At 38.4% G+C, this 17,904-nt stretch overlaps 1 protein-coding gene across 2 annotated transcripts; it reads left to right on the top strand.

Moving 5' to 3' along the window:
- The first annotated feature begins 127 nt into the window (after positions 1-127).
- Spo11 (SPO11 initiator of meiotic double strand breaks) lies at positions 128-14,247 on the top strand. 2 transcript variants are annotated; one of them, XM_076849146.1, is made up of 13 exons: positions 128-258; positions 2,117-2,230; positions 3,856-3,944; positions 4,262-4,328; positions 4,558-4,666; positions 5,124-5,210; positions 6,145-6,181; positions 6,655-6,764; positions 9,939-10,038; positions 10,332-10,369; positions 11,118-11,194; positions 13,506-13,617; positions 14,128-14,247. In XM_076849146.1, exons 1-13 carry the CDS (start codon positions 128-130, stop codon positions 14,245-14,247), a joined length of 1,191 nt encoding a protein of 396 aa, XP_076705261.1. The 2 variants fall into 2 exon arrangements, with proteins under 2 accessions (XP_076705261.1, XP_076705262.1); XM_076849147.1 differs by lacking the exon at positions 2,117-2,230.
- Positions 14,248-17,904: the final 3,657 nt, after the last annotated feature.

The raw sequence follows: 17,904 nt of genomic DNA, 5'->3' as shown, positions 1-17,904 counted from the left end.
GCCGGAGCATGCGTGGCCCCGCCCCCCGCTTCCGCGGAGTGCGCATGCGTGGGCGCCCCTTCCCTCCAAGGCCGTGGGGTGCGCATGCGCTGCACAGAGCGCGGGAGCGGCCTGCTTGTGAGGCCGCATGGCCTCTGCGTCGGTGGGGCCTGGGGCTTCGTTCTTCGAGGTCTTGGACCGGCACCGGGCCTCGCTGGTGGCCGCCCTGAGGAGAGGTGGCCCGGAGGCCGGTGTACAGGGGACCCGCTTGGCCTCCAGGTAGAGGATCCCACACGGCCCGAGCCGTGAGGACCCGCCCGGCAGCCCGGCCTCCTCGCCCGGAGCTCCAGAGCCGACGGCCGGTGCAGGTCTGCTCTCCCGGGCGCTGCAGTGCCCGCGCCCCGCTCCCGGGCTGGGCACCCGGCCGGTGCTGGCTAGGGCCGCCCGCACCTGGATGGGAAGGCGAGCCACGAGGTGGCACCCGGCGAGCTAACGGCCCGGTCAGCGAGCCCCAGTCAGTGAGGCCGGCGGCGGCGTGTCCCGGCTGGGCAGCGCTGACCGCGTGCAGATTTAAACGAGATTCATTTAAAGTCAGCCACAGAGCTGGGCGCCAGCGGCGCGCACCTGACAGCACCGCGACTCGGAGGCTGAGGCGGGAGGACCGCCAGTGCGAGGCCAGCCCCGGCAACGTAGCAAGACCCTGTCGCAAATAAAATACAAAGAGCTGCGGTGTAGCTCGGGGTAGAGCGCCCCGGGTTCAACCCCAGTGTCCAGAAACCCCACGGGGACTGCACCCCAGTGGCCCTTAACAGGGGGCAGGTTCACTGGACCGGCCTCCTTGGAATCCGCTCCTTCTTAGCTTTCTTCAACCATTTCTTCATCTTAAACAGTTGCTTTTAAGCCCAAACCAACTACCAAAAACCCCACAAGCAAACTAGTTTTACCAAAGGACTTACACTGAGGGGGGGACTCGGGAGGGTCCTGCACTGCGGGCGTAGGTCCATCCCAACAAAGGGGCTCACAGTATCCTACTATGACTTCTTTGCCTTTCAGGCTCGAAAAATAAATGAGATATTTGGGGTAATTTTGACCTCAGAATCAGTATTAAATGTTTTAAATTTTACTTTCTGTTCTGAATTTTATTCTATGTATTTTCAATAAAGACTCCAAAGTTTCTGTGGAAAATTAAAGTTCTTCAACATTTTGCCCATTTTCTACCATTAATTTGATTCCCCTTTCTAGACAATATGCTAATGTTATTTCTAATAGAACAATTTTTGAAGCTGATGGCTTGTGAAATTAAAAGCCAGCTGACAAGATATGAGGCCGTGTCGTCTTCACATTTCGCTGTACAGTGGCATATAGTAGTTGCCAAATCAACCATTTAGTGCAGAACTCATGATTTATTCTTCTCATGGTAGTAATTAAACTTCTTTTTTCAAGCAAATTCAAAAGGGCTGATTTTAAGGAATGAGATAAATTAGGGAGTGTGCTACAAAAAAATGTTTCTTTTGAAATATTTTTGCATTACATTTTTGGGAAAGAAATTCTGAACCAATATTATATCATTTTAAAATAATGTATTTCAGGCCATTAAGTTTATATTTAAATTCAGCTTATATTTAAATGCAGATTAAAGTAGGCGAATATAAGTAGATAAAAATATACTTGTAAGTTATATCATTAATGAAAAAGGAAGAGATCACTTCAGTTGGTAATTTGAGAAATGAAATTACAAGCAAATGAAATAGTAACTATTGTAAATTCTATTGTTTTAATGCAGTATTGATAGGAGATTTAGCAGAAGAGATCATTACCGACATGGATTTCCAAGTCTTAAAAAACAACCAATGATCTGGAGGCTGAGGCAGGAGGATCATAAGTTCAAAGCCAGCCACAGCAAAATCGCAGCACTAAGCAACTCAATGAGACCCTGTCTCTAAATAAAATAGAAAATAAGCCTGGGGATGTGGCTCAGTGGTCAAGTGATCCTGAGTTCAATCCCTTATACCGCCCCCCCCCCAAAAAAAAGACAACCAATGAACCAAAAAGTTACTTTAGTACTAATAGAGCAAACATTACATATTGAAAAGCATACTTTACAATTAAAATTGAATCACTGTGTTTACTGTTTCAGTGCTGAGGTTCTCGCATCTATAGAAAACATTATGCAAGACATAATCACAAGCTTGGCAAGAAATGAAGCGCCTGCCTTCACAATAGACAACAGATCCAGCTGGGAAAATATAAAGTGGGCATTTTGCAGTTTTATTTTTAAATGTATCGGTGTCATTCTTTCAATGTATTTGATTTAGAATTCTAGTTATTTTTCATTCTTTTATTGCCTTTACCCAGCCAAAAAAATGGGAATACATATCATACAGGTAGGTTGCAAAAGCTATAAGTAGGTGTAAAAGATAAGGAAAAGAGGGGCTGGGGTTGTGGTTCAGTGGTAGAGTGCTCACCTAGCATTCATAAGAAACTGGGTTCGATCCTCAGCACCACATAAATGTAAAAGATAGTGTGTCCACCTAAGACTTAAGAATAAATATTTTTTTAAAAAAAGATAAGGCAAAGAAAAAATAAGGTTAGGAGGAAAACAGGCACCAAAAGAGGTTAGAATTTCAAATGCTGGGACCTTGCTGAAAATAGGCATCAGGCTTGGATCTAAGCTTCCCAGCAAGTGGGGAGGGGATATTGTGGGTAAGGTTCTCATCTGCACTGCAAAAGCAAACCCTTACTCAGAGCGGCCACCAGTCCTGAGCTCAGGCTGAAGTCAAGTGTCCTGAACGTGGAGCCCATTGACCAGGCTGCCTCCTGATGATCTACTGCTGAGTCCAAGGGCTCCATCTGAGTTAGCACCAAGTGATAGAGTGTTTTTCTTTTTCCCAGCCTGTAAAATCTTCTCTACTGAATAAGGAAAAGCAGTACAAGAATGGTTCTCACATCTGAAAGAGTTACAGAAACAGAACAAAGGGAATTTTGAAACTGCTTAGTTACTATGGCCAATATAATTGATGTAGACTGTATTCTTTTTTTTAGAGAGAATTTTAATATTTATTTTTTTAAGTGGACACAACATCTTTATTTGTATGTGGTGCTGAGGATCGAACCCAGACTGCATGCATGCCAGACAAGCACGCTGCTTCCTGAGCCACATCCGCAGCCCTAGACTGTATTCTTTTGAATCATAGTTTACATAATATTTGGAAAGATGGATCTTATCTAGCTTCAAAGCAGATGACATCTGGTGTCTTTGCTTGGTGCCTTCTGCCACCTTTGGAGAGGCTTGGTGGTTCCATTTAACAATCTAAGATAGATGTTATTTTATGTAATGTCGCTTTGTGGGCAAATTAGAAATAAAATATTTCAAAACTTATTGAGTCAAATTATTCAATGAATAAATTATTAAAATGAGTAAAATTATAGTCAAATTGTGAAATACTTGAAAACATTTTACATATACTTAATGTCTTCCCAAGAAAGAAGTGTACACACACACTCCATAATAAAAGGTTTTTATTTAAAACACTTTATCTTATTGCTGTATGTCACAAAGCTAATTACCTAATTACCACCTGGACTGATCTTAGCTCACAAACTAGGTCTATAAAATTTTAGTGCTTGTGTCAAGAAGAAATGTGGGGTTTAAATGATGTTCCCAGAAGAGAACATTAAATGTGTATTGTTGGGGGCTGGGATTGTGGCTCAGTGGTAGAGGGCTTGCCTAGAACACATGAGGCACTGGGTTCGATTCTCAGCACCACATTAAAAATAATAGAAAATGAATAAAATAAAGTTTAAAAATGTGTATTGCTTGGTGTTAAGAAGTTAAGTAATTTTCATTTTATTCCTTTGCTTTAAACAAAATTACAGGTTTGAAGATTCTGTTGGCCTTCAGATGGTGGCTCACTGTACCACAAGAAAAATCAAAAGTAATTCTCTAAAATCGGTTAAAAAATTTGGTAAGTTGATCTTTCTTAGCTTTGAGTGATGAATAAATAAATTTGGTTATTTTCTAGATTTTTGTTGTTGCTAGTTAAGGGAATTTACTTGGTTTATGATTCAAGATAAATGTATTCTCTCTGTTTTGCATCCTCAGAGCAATTAATTTTATATAATTTTTCAGGCAACTATTTTATACTTAATTCTTTATTTCAGAAAGATAATTTTTTAAATGTTAGGAATGGTAATTGTGGACAATTAAGATTCTTGATAGCAGTGTCTTTAAAATCAGTAAGATAAATGGCAAGCAAATTGTTTATTGCATTTTATCTTCCAGCTCTAATTCTTAAAATATTGTCCATGATTTATAAATTAGTACAGAGCAACACTTATGCAACTAAAAGGTAAGTATATTGTTCTGGTAAAGTATTTTTTAAATGCAACATGAGATTTAGTTGGATCAACTTTATTATCTCTTTTGAGGAGTCATATAAGACTACCTTCTGGGGAAGAAATTACTTTCTTTATATGTTGTGTTTCATTCCGTTAAAGTTTTCACAGATAGCACTCCAATATTTGTCATATTCCAAAAGTACATGGTTAATTAGAAATGTGTGTTTTAAACTTTCATAGAGACATCTATTATACTGACAGCCAGCTCTTTGGTACTCAGACTGTCGTGGACGACATTATCAATGACATTTCCTGTATGCTCAGAGTGCCAAGGAGGAGTCTGCACATAGTAAGTGGTACTCGGCACAAAACTTTTCATCTTTTTCTGTTTTACATATCTATTTGAAATAGTAAACCCATTATATAACATAAACATGATACTTAAAGAAAAACAACAATATTTTACAAGTTAAAAGAATGACGCTGTTTTACAGTTTTGCAGACAAAACCTTCCCATTTTAAAATAAGATATTTGTATAAAAATTACAATAAAAGTAATCTTTGCCTTATTTTGATATCATTTGATATTATATTTTTCTCATAAATTTAATCTTCCTTTTAGATGAATGGATTAAAACAGGTAAATTATCAAAAAAATTTAATTCCTAAATACCTTTACACATTTTCTCCATATCTAAATTTCATCTGAGGTAAAATACAAATAATTTAGAAAGTAACATGAAGAATGCTTAGCAGCATGAAATATCATAGTGGAAAAGTTTTCAAATACATCTATTATCTTTCAGTTATCAACATCCAAAGGGCTAATTGCAGGCAATTTAAGATACATTGAAGAAGATGGCACCAAAGTGCATTGTTCCTGTGGCGCAACAGTAAGCATCCTTAAGGCTTCAGGTCACTCAATTTTGAGATGTATCTTATTTCTAGCTCTGTTGAATAATTTGGAGCTTACGATTTTTAAATAAAAAAGGATGGAAGGATGAGTTAGGTACATGCTATATGGAGTTGCGTAACACATAATTGTATGCCAATTGTCAGATTGAAATAAACATACATATACATTCTCCTTAAAAATGTACTGTTAAGCTGGACATCCTAGTGGTTCAGGAGGCTGAGGCAGGAGGATCACAAGTTCAAAGTCAGCCTCAGTAATTTAGCAAGGCCCTAAGCAATTTAGCATGACCTGCCTCAAAATAAAATTTCAAAAGGTCTGGGGATGCAGCTCAGTGGTTAAGCACCTCTGGGTCCAATTCCCAATACCAAAAAAAAAAAAAAAAAAAAGAGAGAGAGAGAGAGAGAGAGAGAGAGAGAGAGAAAGAAAAAAAACATACTATGACATTACAGGTAGAGTGTGGCTTACCCATTTTAGCAAAGTTATTTACGTAATTTCCATAAAAAATTACTGGTTCTGAAACTAATAAGTTTAACACTAAACCTTTTGCTGGGCTCTGGTACATAGAAAACATGCAGTACTGAACCAGCACAGCAGTTTGGATGGGTGACCAATTAGGACAGCGGAAAGATGATGGCCATGAGACCCACATCAGGACATTTAATTTCCTCAGTCTCCGCTTAAAGTCACATATCTACAATGCTTCCCAGAAGTCCTCCCTGCTGTGAAGTATTGTAGCTTATGTGTCTGTTTTCTTATTGAGGGATTCATCTGTTTTCTACTGTTTCCTCATTGAGCAATAAGACTCTTGTGACTGGTAGTCAAAGAAAATGAAAATATAGGATTTTGTAATAAATTCTATCATTTTTATTATTTTCCATTTAAAATAAAACTTGTCTTTTATTTTAACTTAGGCTGTTGCTGTGCCATCTAATATTCAAGGAATTCGGAGTATCCTTTAAGTGGGAAAGTTATTTAAACTTCTGGAATGTTCATTCATTCCTTTGATAAACCAAGCCTTCATAATATTTAACAACAATGTTAGACCCTGTAGCCATCAAGATGAACACACACAGTCCCTGCTTTTTAGTACTGTTTTAGGAGCTCACCATTATGTGAGAGAGACATATCTAAATATATGGGAAGATATGTTTATATATTTAAAGGTAAAAATCAAAATATTCTTTCTACAGCTATTTTTTTAATTTTTTTATTAGTTGCTCAAAACATTACAATGATCTTGACATATCATACATTTGATTCAAATGGGGTATGAATTCTTATTTTTTCATGTGTACATATTGCAGTATCACATTGGTTTTACAGCCTCTACAGCTGTTTTTTAATTGATCCATATGGTACCATAAGATAGTTGATTAAATTGAAATACTCTCATCTTCAATTTATCAGCCTTAATTTCACAGATTTAATTACGGATGCAAAATTTCTGTTAATTGTAGAAAAAGATGCAACATTTCAGCGGCTCCTAGATGATGACTTTTGCAACAAAATGTCTCCATGCATCATGGTCACGGTATAGTAGCTACCTTTACTTCACTCCAGGACTGTGGTGACCCGTGAGGGATTCCTAACATTATCTGTGCAATTTGGGCCACATTCTATTTTCAGTACAATGCATTGTTTGGGGTCATAGAACAGGAATGTCTACAGTGTGTATTTAAACATCCTGAACCTAACCTGGAAGTGATGCTCCTGACCTGTTCATACCCATGATCTTGCAACACCAGGGTGAGCCTGCTGGACCCTCAGCCACCCTTGCACCAGTCTCACAGTGGCTGTCTGTCTGTCTCATGTCAGTACTGGGGCCTGGAGAACGGATGAATGAACTGGGCTGTTCTTTTTTTCCTCACACACATTTGTATACCATTAATTTCATGAATTTAGTCAAAAAGAGCTTGCTATTTTTAAACACCTCTGTGCTAAGAACACAAAAGCATATTTTATGATTCCCATGGGTGAGATAATATGCTGGGAACTATGGCATTGTTTAGCAAAAGGTGTTTGCTAGTCCATGCTGCCCTAACAGAATACCACAGACCAAGGGGCTTAAACAACAAACCTTTGCTTCTCATGGTTCTGGAGGCTGGGGAGCTCCAGATCTGGAGTTTGGCAAGGGCCTGCTTTCTGATTCACTGGTCAGTCATCTTCTCAACAAGTCAAGAGGAACTGTCTAGGCTCCCTTTCACAAGGGTATTATTCACATTCAGCCCATGGGAGCTCCATTCTCATGACCTAGTCAGTTCCCAAAGGTCCCACTTCCTAGAACCGTTGCACTGAAGGCAGGGGAGACAGGTAGTAAACATCCTGCTATAGGTAATGTGAGCGGAATCCATAAAACTGGAGTGATTTGATGAAAACTGCTGCAGTAGGAAGGCAGGAGGTGGAAGTGAAGCTGGGCTCTGCACAGGTGGAGTGACTGCAGGGGAAGAGACAGGATCATGTTCTGCTCCCTTATAAGCTCTTTTCCCAGCTTCTGCTTTTATAGATCTGTGTAAAATCCTAGTTCTTTGAAGAAGAAAAGAAAGCTCTTCTACTTAAAATTCTTCTGGCTTATTGGATTAACAGTAAGTATGGTGTTTGTGAGGTACGTTTGTGGGAGCAGTGAGGAGAGCTGCCCTGGAGAGGAAAGCAGGACTTTGGGCAGCTGGGCAGAGTCCTGAAGGCCTGGACAGTCCCAAGGAGGCATCCTGATTTAGTGCAGAAATACCAGGCCTCAAAAAGTTTTTGAACTGGCCAGGAGGGAATTGACAGGATTAGTGTGATAACGCATCTGTTAGATAGAGATGACAGGAGTCAGGGAGCTATCAGGAGGCTGAGTTATCTCATGTGAGGATGAAAGGGGCAGGACAACCGGGAAACGACTGGATCAGAGGACATTTCAAGGGACTTGGTGACCACTGGATGTGATGAGCCAGTCAAAATGGCTCTGGTATGTGGACCATCACTGTAGTATCACAAGGATAGCTACAGGACAAGAGGCAGGAACACCCAGCTGCTCTTCATGAGAGATCTTGATGTGATTTTAGAAATAAAAACTTGGGGTGACAGTTGAAACTCTTGGTGGCATCTGCCTAGTGTGAAGTTAAGGGACAAGAGTGAAGATGGAAAGTACAGACTGAGAGCTCATAAGCAATAGGCCATGTTATGGAGCCTGAGATGGACAGTCTCTCGTGGGTTGTCCTACGCCTCATTCTTTGGCTTAGTCCTCTTCTTTCAGTTCTCAATGCTGAGAGGCCATGTTTGTCCAGCTGTAGACAAGCCACTCCAGACAGAGAAAGCTGCAGTGGCTCTGTTCAGCCCTGGTTATTGGAGATGCACATCAAGCAAGGCTCTTGTCCCACTGGGTTGAGGAGAGGCGTAAGAGTGCTTATAAAGAACACAGGTGCAGGGAGGGGAGCCTCACCCAGAATCCACTGTTTTTGCTCTCTGCATGCAGCCCACGAGTCCTGCTGAAATACACATGAATGCAGCCCCACCCTGGTGCCACTGGTGTCCACTGATGACTGCCATTATGCCCACAAGAAGCTGACCGGTGGAGCTGGGATAGAGGGTCAGGCTAGGAAGAACCACTTAGACCAGATACTATTGGACTCCTCTACTACGTCCATCTTTTCCCCAAGGAAAAAAATGAAAAATGCACTACCCTTCACTAAGTACTGTGACCACCAGGAACACTTCACCTAATAAGAGTTCTCACGTATTGCCATTGTCACATATCAACTTGTAAAGACTTTGAACAACTCTGGGAGATCTGTAGTCATAACCTCTGCTTTAATAATAGGAGTTACAGTGCAGGGAGGTGTCTTCCACAGGCCTGTGGCTGCTCAGAACTAGGGCTGGAATCAACTAGCTCTGTGTGGCGATAATGCCAGAACTCCTAGGCAGGCATGTTTACTGTGACCTTACAGATGGAGCTAGAGCATTGATACTGCCGGGTAGGGAGCAAATTCAAACTCAGCTCTCTGCTGCAAGTCCATTTGTCATGGGAACGTAGGCCCTGCTTCCTCCTCTGCCCCATTTCATTTGGATTTCTGCTTTTCTCCTCCATTATTGTAATGCTCTTTAAATTACTTTTCTACATTATTGTTTAAATGACTTCATATTATTCCAGCATGCAGGGTTTATTAAACCCCAAAATTAAACCAGGCACTCTTCTAAAGATTTTATATTGTAAAGTAATTTCATTTATATAATAACCTTTTAAGAGGTTACAGAGTCCTAAACTACAGGGAGGTTTCCATACTCATTCACCTTTGTGCCACTGGGAAGAGCAGAGCCACGTGCCAGCCCAGACTGACTGACTCCGGAGCTGGTTTCCTGGTGCTGCCCTGTCCATTTCCCTGCTGTTAGATTTGTGGGATAGTTTTGTTTTTTGTTTTTTGTTTTTTTCGTTTTTGCCATTTTAAGTATTACCACAGTGGGCATCTTTAAGTGTGTAGGGTTTTTATTACTTCTGTTTCTGCTAAAAATATTTCCTAGGGCTGGTATAATTGAGGCAAAGATATGAATGTACATGGGCTCCTTCACCCTGCACATATTGGACATTGGTTCACTGTGAACACCAGTCTTCTCCCATCTGAAATTCAAGGTGGGAGGTCTCCTTTTAAAATTACTAACCAAATAAGGGTGTAGTTGTACCCATTCATCTTACTGGAATTAAAATACCCAATACCTATCTTGCTTTTAGGGAAAGGGTGTACCTGATCTGAACACAAGGCTTTTAGTCAAGAAGCTGTGGGACTCCTTTCACATTCCTGTTTTCACGCTAGTAGATGCTGATCCACATGGTAAGTTATCCTTGGACTATTTGGAACAACAATCATAATTAGTCATATTTGTAGTTGTGTTTTCCTGCTTTTAGAATACTTTCATCAAAATATTTTAAAAATATGGTTAGATTAAAGTGAAAGAATGTAATCATTTAAGGCAATTTATATGACATATGAGATGGAGAACCACAAGTTTATTATTGGTAGTGTCCACAAAACTAAAAATTGCAGATGTTAGATAAAATATGAGTGCAAATTATTTAACCTGTATTATATAAGACTAATTTTAAAGTTAACTTTTCTTTTAACAGGCATAGAAATAATGTGCATCTATAAGTATGGGTCTAGGGTGAGTATAGAAAAGTAGTTTTCCTTTCTCCACTATTTAGACATTTTACATTCATTGGGATGATGTGCTTACTTATCACCCCTAGTATGCAAAAGACCTCCAGAATGGACTCAGGAACTAACGTCCCATTCCAGGATCTTCTGCTGTTCAGTGGCTGGGAGTCCAGCCTCCAGCATGACCAGTACACACAGGGAATAGATGAGCTGTGGGCAAAAGCCATTATCATCCTGCACCTTCCAGCCTACTAAAGTACCTGCAAGGTCCCAGGGTAACAATAGTGTCTGATCACCAAACATACTCTGAATCTTACATCTTGAATTTTGACTTTGGGATCCCTTTTCTTCCACTATAAGGAGGAAGGAAAACACCACTAAATTTCACTACTAGTCTGCAACAACCATACATCAGGGCTTCTCCAAATGTGTCTCTAGCTATCAGCATCCACATCACCTGAAAATTTGCAACTCTCAGTCCCCATCCAAACCTACTGAACCTGCACCTCCATGTGATTCTGATGCCTGGTTAAATTTACTACAGATAAAAAGGATGGCAGAGCAGGTGGAGAGACGGAGTCACAGTAATAAATGCAGATCAGAGAGGTTAATTTGTAGTTTGCTGCATAAAAAATTAATACAGAAATAATAAACATTTCGGTGCTTTTCCTTAGAAAATGATTTGTCTATGAAAACCAGTATGCTAGTTTTCTGCAAGTTAGCCTCACCTAACATACTTTTGCTCTTTGTTTCAGTCCATGTCTTTTGAAGCCCACAACCTCACAGTTCCAGCTATGAGATGGCTTGGTTTACTCCCTTCTGATATTAAAAGGTTATTCAGTATAGCAGAAATAGGCCATTTAAAGTGATTTATTGTGATCAATAACAATAGCCTGAAAGTCACTTGTAAGGAAAAGCTCTTAATGTTGTTTTTAATTTATATTGTTCACTATGATTCAAGATTACTAATTATGAATTTAATTCATCAGTGTTTGCACTCTAGTACTAAAATACTTAATGAATAAGTTTAGTTAATTATAACACTTGCAGATAGCTACAAATTTTTATTTTATGGTTAAAACATTTTATAATTTTTTGTACTTAGAGCATAATACATGGATTCTAATTAAATGGTGATCATTGACAATATCATTTGCCATATGAATCAATTTTTTTATCATACATTTAAATTTTTATCTTCATAAGAATCTCATTTGGGGATGATTTAAAATTTGGGAATCTCAAGTGGGGCACATTTAATATATATTGTTCATTATAGAAAAAAATTAATAAATAACAAGATAAAAATCACCTACAGTTAAACAGCTATGCTTTTGTAGATTTTCTGTGCACAACCATACTTTTTCACAAAGATGTGATCATACTGTACTGTTATTTTGTGTTTTTCATACAGCACAATGTGATGACTTTTCCCTACCAATACATTTCTCTTTATGACCTCATTTTAATGTGTCCTACTACAAGTTCCAATTCTGGATATTCTGATGTTTGTGTGGGCAGTCCCTCATAGCTAGACACTTAAGTGGTTTCCAGTGTTGATGGGTTCCTTAAACTAAACCTTTACCAGCATCTTTAAAGAAACCCTGAGGCAGAAAAACCAGAAGAATTGGTGGCTAAAAGATTTTACACATTTTAAGAGTTCTTCTTTTTTTTTTTTTTTTTTTTTTTTTTGCACTAGAGATTGAACCCAGGGCTCTTAATCACTGAGCAATATCCCCAGCCCTTTTTATTTTTTATTTAGAGACAGGGTCTTGCTAAGTTACTAAGGCTGGCTTTAAACTCTGGACCCTCCTGCCTCAGCTTCCCAAGCTGTTGGAATTACAGGTGTGTGTCACTGCACCTGGCTGGATAGGTTGTTTTATTCTCTCTGCAGAACAAGAGCCAGTATATCTCTCCAGCATAAGATAGTAACACTTTTTTCCTTTCTGCTAATGGGATAAATTTTGAAATGTTTCTTATTGTTTTAATTTGCCAGTGAAAATGAATTTAACATGCTTATTGGATTTCTTTAAGCAGTGCACCCCTTGATTACAGGTGCTTGTTTCCTAAATTGGGAGCATGAACAGATTTGGGGTAGACACTTATTACAAAATGAGAGAATGACAGGAAACCTTTCTCTTTTTTTTAACATTTACATCCAGTGAATTAAGGTTTTGTTTGATTTGATGTTAATGTGTCATGACCACAATGCCTTGGAGGTGATCTATTTGTATGAAGGCCATTTCTAACACTAATTCAGGACACATGATCTGCTCGTTTTTAAGTTAGAGGGCCTAGGGAAACTCTAGCTGCATCTTATAAATTCCACAAGTGTCCTCAGAACCACCCCAAATATATATACAAAGGAGCTATGCAAACACACTGTAAGGGAAATGCTCTAGGTCTCTCTCAATCAAATTGTCACATCTACCCAGAAGCTGTCACTGGCAAATGGTCATAATTATGGGGACATAGAAAAAGACTGAAACCAGAGATCCCTTGAGAAATCTAGAATTTGTGACTTCAAAAAGTAGATTTCACCCTAAATCCCAGACCTCTCATGTTCTATTTTTAAACACATACCAAGATAAAATTTTTTCAAAGTTAAAACTAGATAGGTGAGTGAGTGAGTGTGTGTGTGTGTGTGTGTGTGTGTGTGTGTGTGTGTGCGGGCACTCACATGAATGGGAAGCACTACACAAACAATGTCCTCAATGAATCACAAACAAGTAAGCACCTGTTGGAACCTAATGTCCCTCAGTGAAATGCAGCTTCTAGCCACCCCCAGTGGAACTCACGACTCTGAATTCAATGCTTTGGGATGCTTAACCACACCTTGTTCAACTGCCCTAGTATCACATACACAGTGCCAGTGCTGGGGGCATGTGTTTAATAACAAAAGTGTCTTCCTGTCATCATCCTGTGATGAGAAGAAAGTAAAATGCTTAGGATTTATTTACTGTAGAAACAGACTTCCACTACCTGCTTGAAAACTTGCTGATCTAGGATTCAACAGGGTTGTATTGATTTTCTTATCTGTCATTTCTGAGTTTTTGGAAATAGTACAGTAAATACAAGCAAAACATATGTGTGATGGGAACAGACTTTTTTTTACTGATTTTTTTGCATTTATTTTTTACCAGGCTGAATGTACCTAGAGATAGTTTGATCCCACTGACAAAAAGGGATCAAGGGAAACTTGACAGCATCCTCAAGAGACCTTATATTACTTGCCAACCATTTTGGAGAAGAGAAGTATATGGTGTTTCTTTTTGAATTCAAGTGTTGTATAAAGTTTAACTGCCTTTTGCTTTAATGGTGGCTGTTCACATAATATTTTGAAAACATACTTGTAATTTTATATAACCAACAACTAATGTTATTGTGGTTTGGCAGTAAATAGTTGTTGAAATGGAATCATGTGAAGGCTAATAGATGAGGTCAGCCAGATGCAGCTGATCTATTTTTACCCTTATCATGGTTATTTACCCTTTGTTGATGGCCCTATCATAGTTTATGAGATTAAAAAAAATGAAAAAAGAAAACATGAATGGTCCCAGACCATGCCTCATTACTGCAGCATCTGTTCCGGGTATTCTCTCCTCTGATGGTTTCTCCTGTAGCAGCTCAGGATATCCTGGCTGATCCTGAAGACTATTGTTGTGGTTGTGAATAATAAAAAAAGTCAAGGCTGATTAGTTTGTTGAATTAACAGAACTGCAGCAAAGAACTCTGATTTTGTGATATTTTACCTCTTATTGGCAGATGGAAATAATGGCAGAATCTAAAATGAAGGCAGAAATCCAAGCTTTAACCTCCCTGTCGTCAGATTACCTTTCCAGAGTGTACTTACCCAACAAGTTAAAATTTGGAGGATGGATATAAAAGCACACGTGGAGGATGGAAGAATCTGTTTTCCAGAGGCCCTTCATTAGTTTAACTGGCAAACACTGTTGTGGGAAGAATATGTATTTGTAGTTCCGTAAAGGTAAAGGCAAATAATTTCCATTAATTATATGTTTTGTCAAAATAAGTGCTTTACTCTTAATTTTCTCTAAAAGATTTTATGTAGGGCTGTGGTTGTGGCTTGGTGGTAGAGTGCTTGCCTACATGTGTGAGGCACTGAGTTCAATTCTCAGCACCACATATAAACAAAAGTCCATCAATAACTAATAAAAATTTAAAAAATATAAGATTTTATGTAGACTGATTTTTATCCTATCCTCTAAATTATAAAAGAATTTTGATTTTGACTTTTAAATTTTATTTGGAAAAAATGTTTTATTTGAATAAAAGTGAAATATTTGTCTTCTACAATATAACTAATGTAAGACATGGGATTTTATTAGTAACAAAAATAACAATAGTCAATATGAAATGTTGCAAAGAAATTATAGCATCTGGTAGTTTCTTTTTACATTCTCTTTTGCCTTCAAGAATTAATTTACTTGTAAATTAATTTACTCTTTTGTCCTCAAGTATTAATTTACTTGTAAAACTAGTAATATTTACCACGAAATAATACTTGGATTGATGTAGTCCTCCATGCTTTGCTTTACTTTGGGACCTACTTTTTTATTGACTGTATTATTAGAAAATTTTTCTCCAGGGGTTGTTCATTATTGCCCCAATTCAAGTCCATTATTCTTTAGTCTAGATCTATAGAACAAAGAACTTCTTCAGTTTTAAGATTCACAGAAGCTTCAAATTTTAATAGGTGCTTCTCCAACAGTAATAATGTGATCTTTTCCCTTTATAAACTTACCTTAATTTTGATATACATGAGTTTTATGATTTTATTCTGTACTTACAGTAGATCATTAGCTGCACCAAACATTGCTAGTGAATTCAAGCAAGAATATGTATTTATATCAGTACATAAATGTTGGGTTAGTGTATAAAGATAAATGGTAATAATAGATAGCATTTCTGAAGTCTTAGATGTGCCAGTCACTGCTCACACATGATCTCATTTCATTCTCCAAAGAACCCTGTGATTACTCAGCAATTACACCAGGGTTTATAGGTGACAGCATGAAAGATGTTACTTGTCCAAAGCTACAGTCACACTAGGGGACAACAATACCATCCACCTCAAGAGCAGCACCAGGTACAGAATATGCAGGCCAAAGGCAAATTGTAAGTGGGAACCTTTGTTCTAAAGTTAAGAATCTCAAGAAAATAGCATAGGGAATTAAACCAAACACAGGACCCTTCTTAGCCAGGGGTTCTGTGTGACTGCACGGGCTACGGGATGGCCTGCCTGAAAGGCTGGAGTAAGGGTTAAGCAAGTGATAACAATTTAAAAATACTTTGCTGGCACTTGGTATGTGCCAGGTATTTTTCTATGTGCTTTGCAAACAATAACTCATTTCATACTTACACCCCTAGGAGCAGGTACTTTTTATTATCATCCCCATTTACAGATGAGAAAATAAAGGAACAGAGTTTAAGTAACCTTTCCTAGGATCATATAATTAATAAGTAATAGAAGCTGGGCGTGGTGGCACATGCCTGTAATCCCTGCAGCTCAGGAGGCTGAAGCAGGAGGATCGCAAGTTCAAAGCCAGCCTCAGCAAAAAGCGAGGTGCTGAGCATCTCAGAGAACCTGTCTCCAAATAAAACACGAAATAGGGCTGGGGATGTGGCTCAGTGGTAGAGTGCTCCCTGAAAAAAAAAAAAGATGAATATAGTCTAGACTTAAACATGAGAGTCTGGGTAACACTACTCTGTTACATGTAAAGTGCTTCACATTTGTCCTGGCATGCACCCTCTAGGTGAAGGTCTGTGATTCTTATTGTTGTATGCCAAACTAAGGTCCCCCTGAGGACATGTGTATCACATTAACAAATATTTTATATTCCCTGGACACTTGAATATCAGACATTTCATTTGAGAGCATTTCTGGTATGCTGTTAATTTGACTTGCTTGAGAGACTATTAAAAATTTTAAGCATATTATTATAAATTTCAAAGTTTTTCTTTGAATTTATACCATACCTAATACCTTAACATGTAACAATGTCACTGAATTTTGACAGATTTTATAAAGGAGGTGTAAAGGTCAGGCGAGTGTCGGAGGAAGAGACCACCAAGAGACCATCTCATGCAACGGCAAAGGGTTTATTGGTCAGCATGCTGAGGCTCAGAACTCACTTGAACAGAGCAAAGAGAGAGAGCCCTGAGCCCAGCTTATGCAGAGCTTATATACTTTTCTTGGAGAGGGCAGGGAGAGAAGTTACATTTTGCAGTTTGGCAGTTGGGGACAGCACATTCTGGGAACAAGATTAGCAAGCAGTTTCTTAAGATTTCAACAGTGTTTTGTTGAGCATACAGAAAAATGGAGTGACAAGTACCTGTTTTATTAACCTTTCAGAGGAAATTACTAAGTTAGAAATCTATTTAACTCACAAAACATCTGCGTTAGGATACACTGTCAAAAATGGGAGTGACAAATATATAATATTATTAAATATGTTGTATATTAAACATACAATATTATTAAAATTTGAAAATGATTTTCAGATATATTTCAGTTCAGATAAGAAATCTACTCACTTTTTTTTAAGTGAGCAGTAAACTAGTACAACAAAAAGATGTCCAGTCTTTTCTTTTTTTTCTCAAGTGCTCATAAAGATCCTTGTAAAAAAGAAGCTGTTTGTAATACTCATTTTCTGAGAAATTTAAACGATGTAGGTATCTGTTCAGTGCTATTGAAGAGAACAGGTGCTCTCAAAACTAAGCCATATGTACATGTACACTAAAAGCATCTTCAACGGGATGTTTTTGTAGTAAAATATTGAGCAACTCTCACTTTGGTTTGCTAGGTAGACTTGGGTTCACCATTCCCTGGTGTCCTAAGGTCACAAAAACCCCCAAATAAGCCAAGGTTGCCCTCTGCTGGCAGAAGCTCATTGTTCTCTCATCCTTCCACTATTTGGGGTAGAAATTCCTTTAAAATATTTTCAAGTCATTTTTTTAAAAAGAAACAGAGTGGAACAATCTGAAACACAAAAATAGAGATTGGGGAAAATCACAAGGAATTATATGTTAAGTACTTCTTGATAGGAAACCGCTTTGAATGTCCCAATTCCTGGTACAGATAACACTCAGTGTGTACACTTTGCAAACAAGGTGTTTAGAAATCTTAGGCCAAAATATTAGAACTCTTTAATTAAAATTTCAAAATTATATAATTTAAAACGTAAATAATTTATTCTAAAATTACAAACATACTCAGTTTCTATTCATCTAAAAACAGAGTATAAACTATCATTCATAAATATCCACCTGTGTAAAAACGGCAGAAAAGTTTGCCAATGTGAATGATGACCACAATAAAAATTTAATTTTAATTATTTTGCTTTAAAATTATTTTCGCCTATATAGTCCATGGATACAAATTTTATAGATCTTCCCTTCTAGGGGAAAAGTGAGCCGCCAGCATTTTGTCATCTGTAAGTAGTCAGATGTGGGAGCAGGCTGCCAGCTGTCCAGTTCCACCTCTGCTCCTGCCCTGTGGCTGGGAAAACTGCAGTCTAA

This window comes from Callospermophilus lateralis, chromosome 3 (assembly GCF_048772815.1).
Source record: "Callospermophilus lateralis isolate mCalLat2 chromosome 3, mCalLat2.hap1, whole genome shotgun sequence".
Lineage (NCBI taxonomy): Eukaryota > Metazoa > Chordata > Mammalia > Rodentia > Sciuridae > Callospermophilus > Callospermophilus lateralis.
The sequence above is the reverse complement of the archived record's forward strand: the minus strand, read 5'-3'. Positions and strand labels throughout refer to the sequence as shown.

Coding starts and splice junctions, on each gene's coding strand:
- Spo11 (XM_076849146.1), top strand. CDS start 128: ATGGCCTCTGCGTCGGTGGGGCCTGGGGCTTCGTTCTTCGAGGTCTTG. Junction 3,945..4,261: donor AAAATCGGTTAAAAAATTTG/GTAAGTTGATCT, acceptor TTTATCTTCCAG/CTCTAATTCTTAAAATATTG. Junction 13,618..14,127: donor AACCATTTTGGAGAAGAGAA/GTATATGGTGTT, acceptor TCTTATTGGCAG/ATGGAAATAATGGCAGAATC.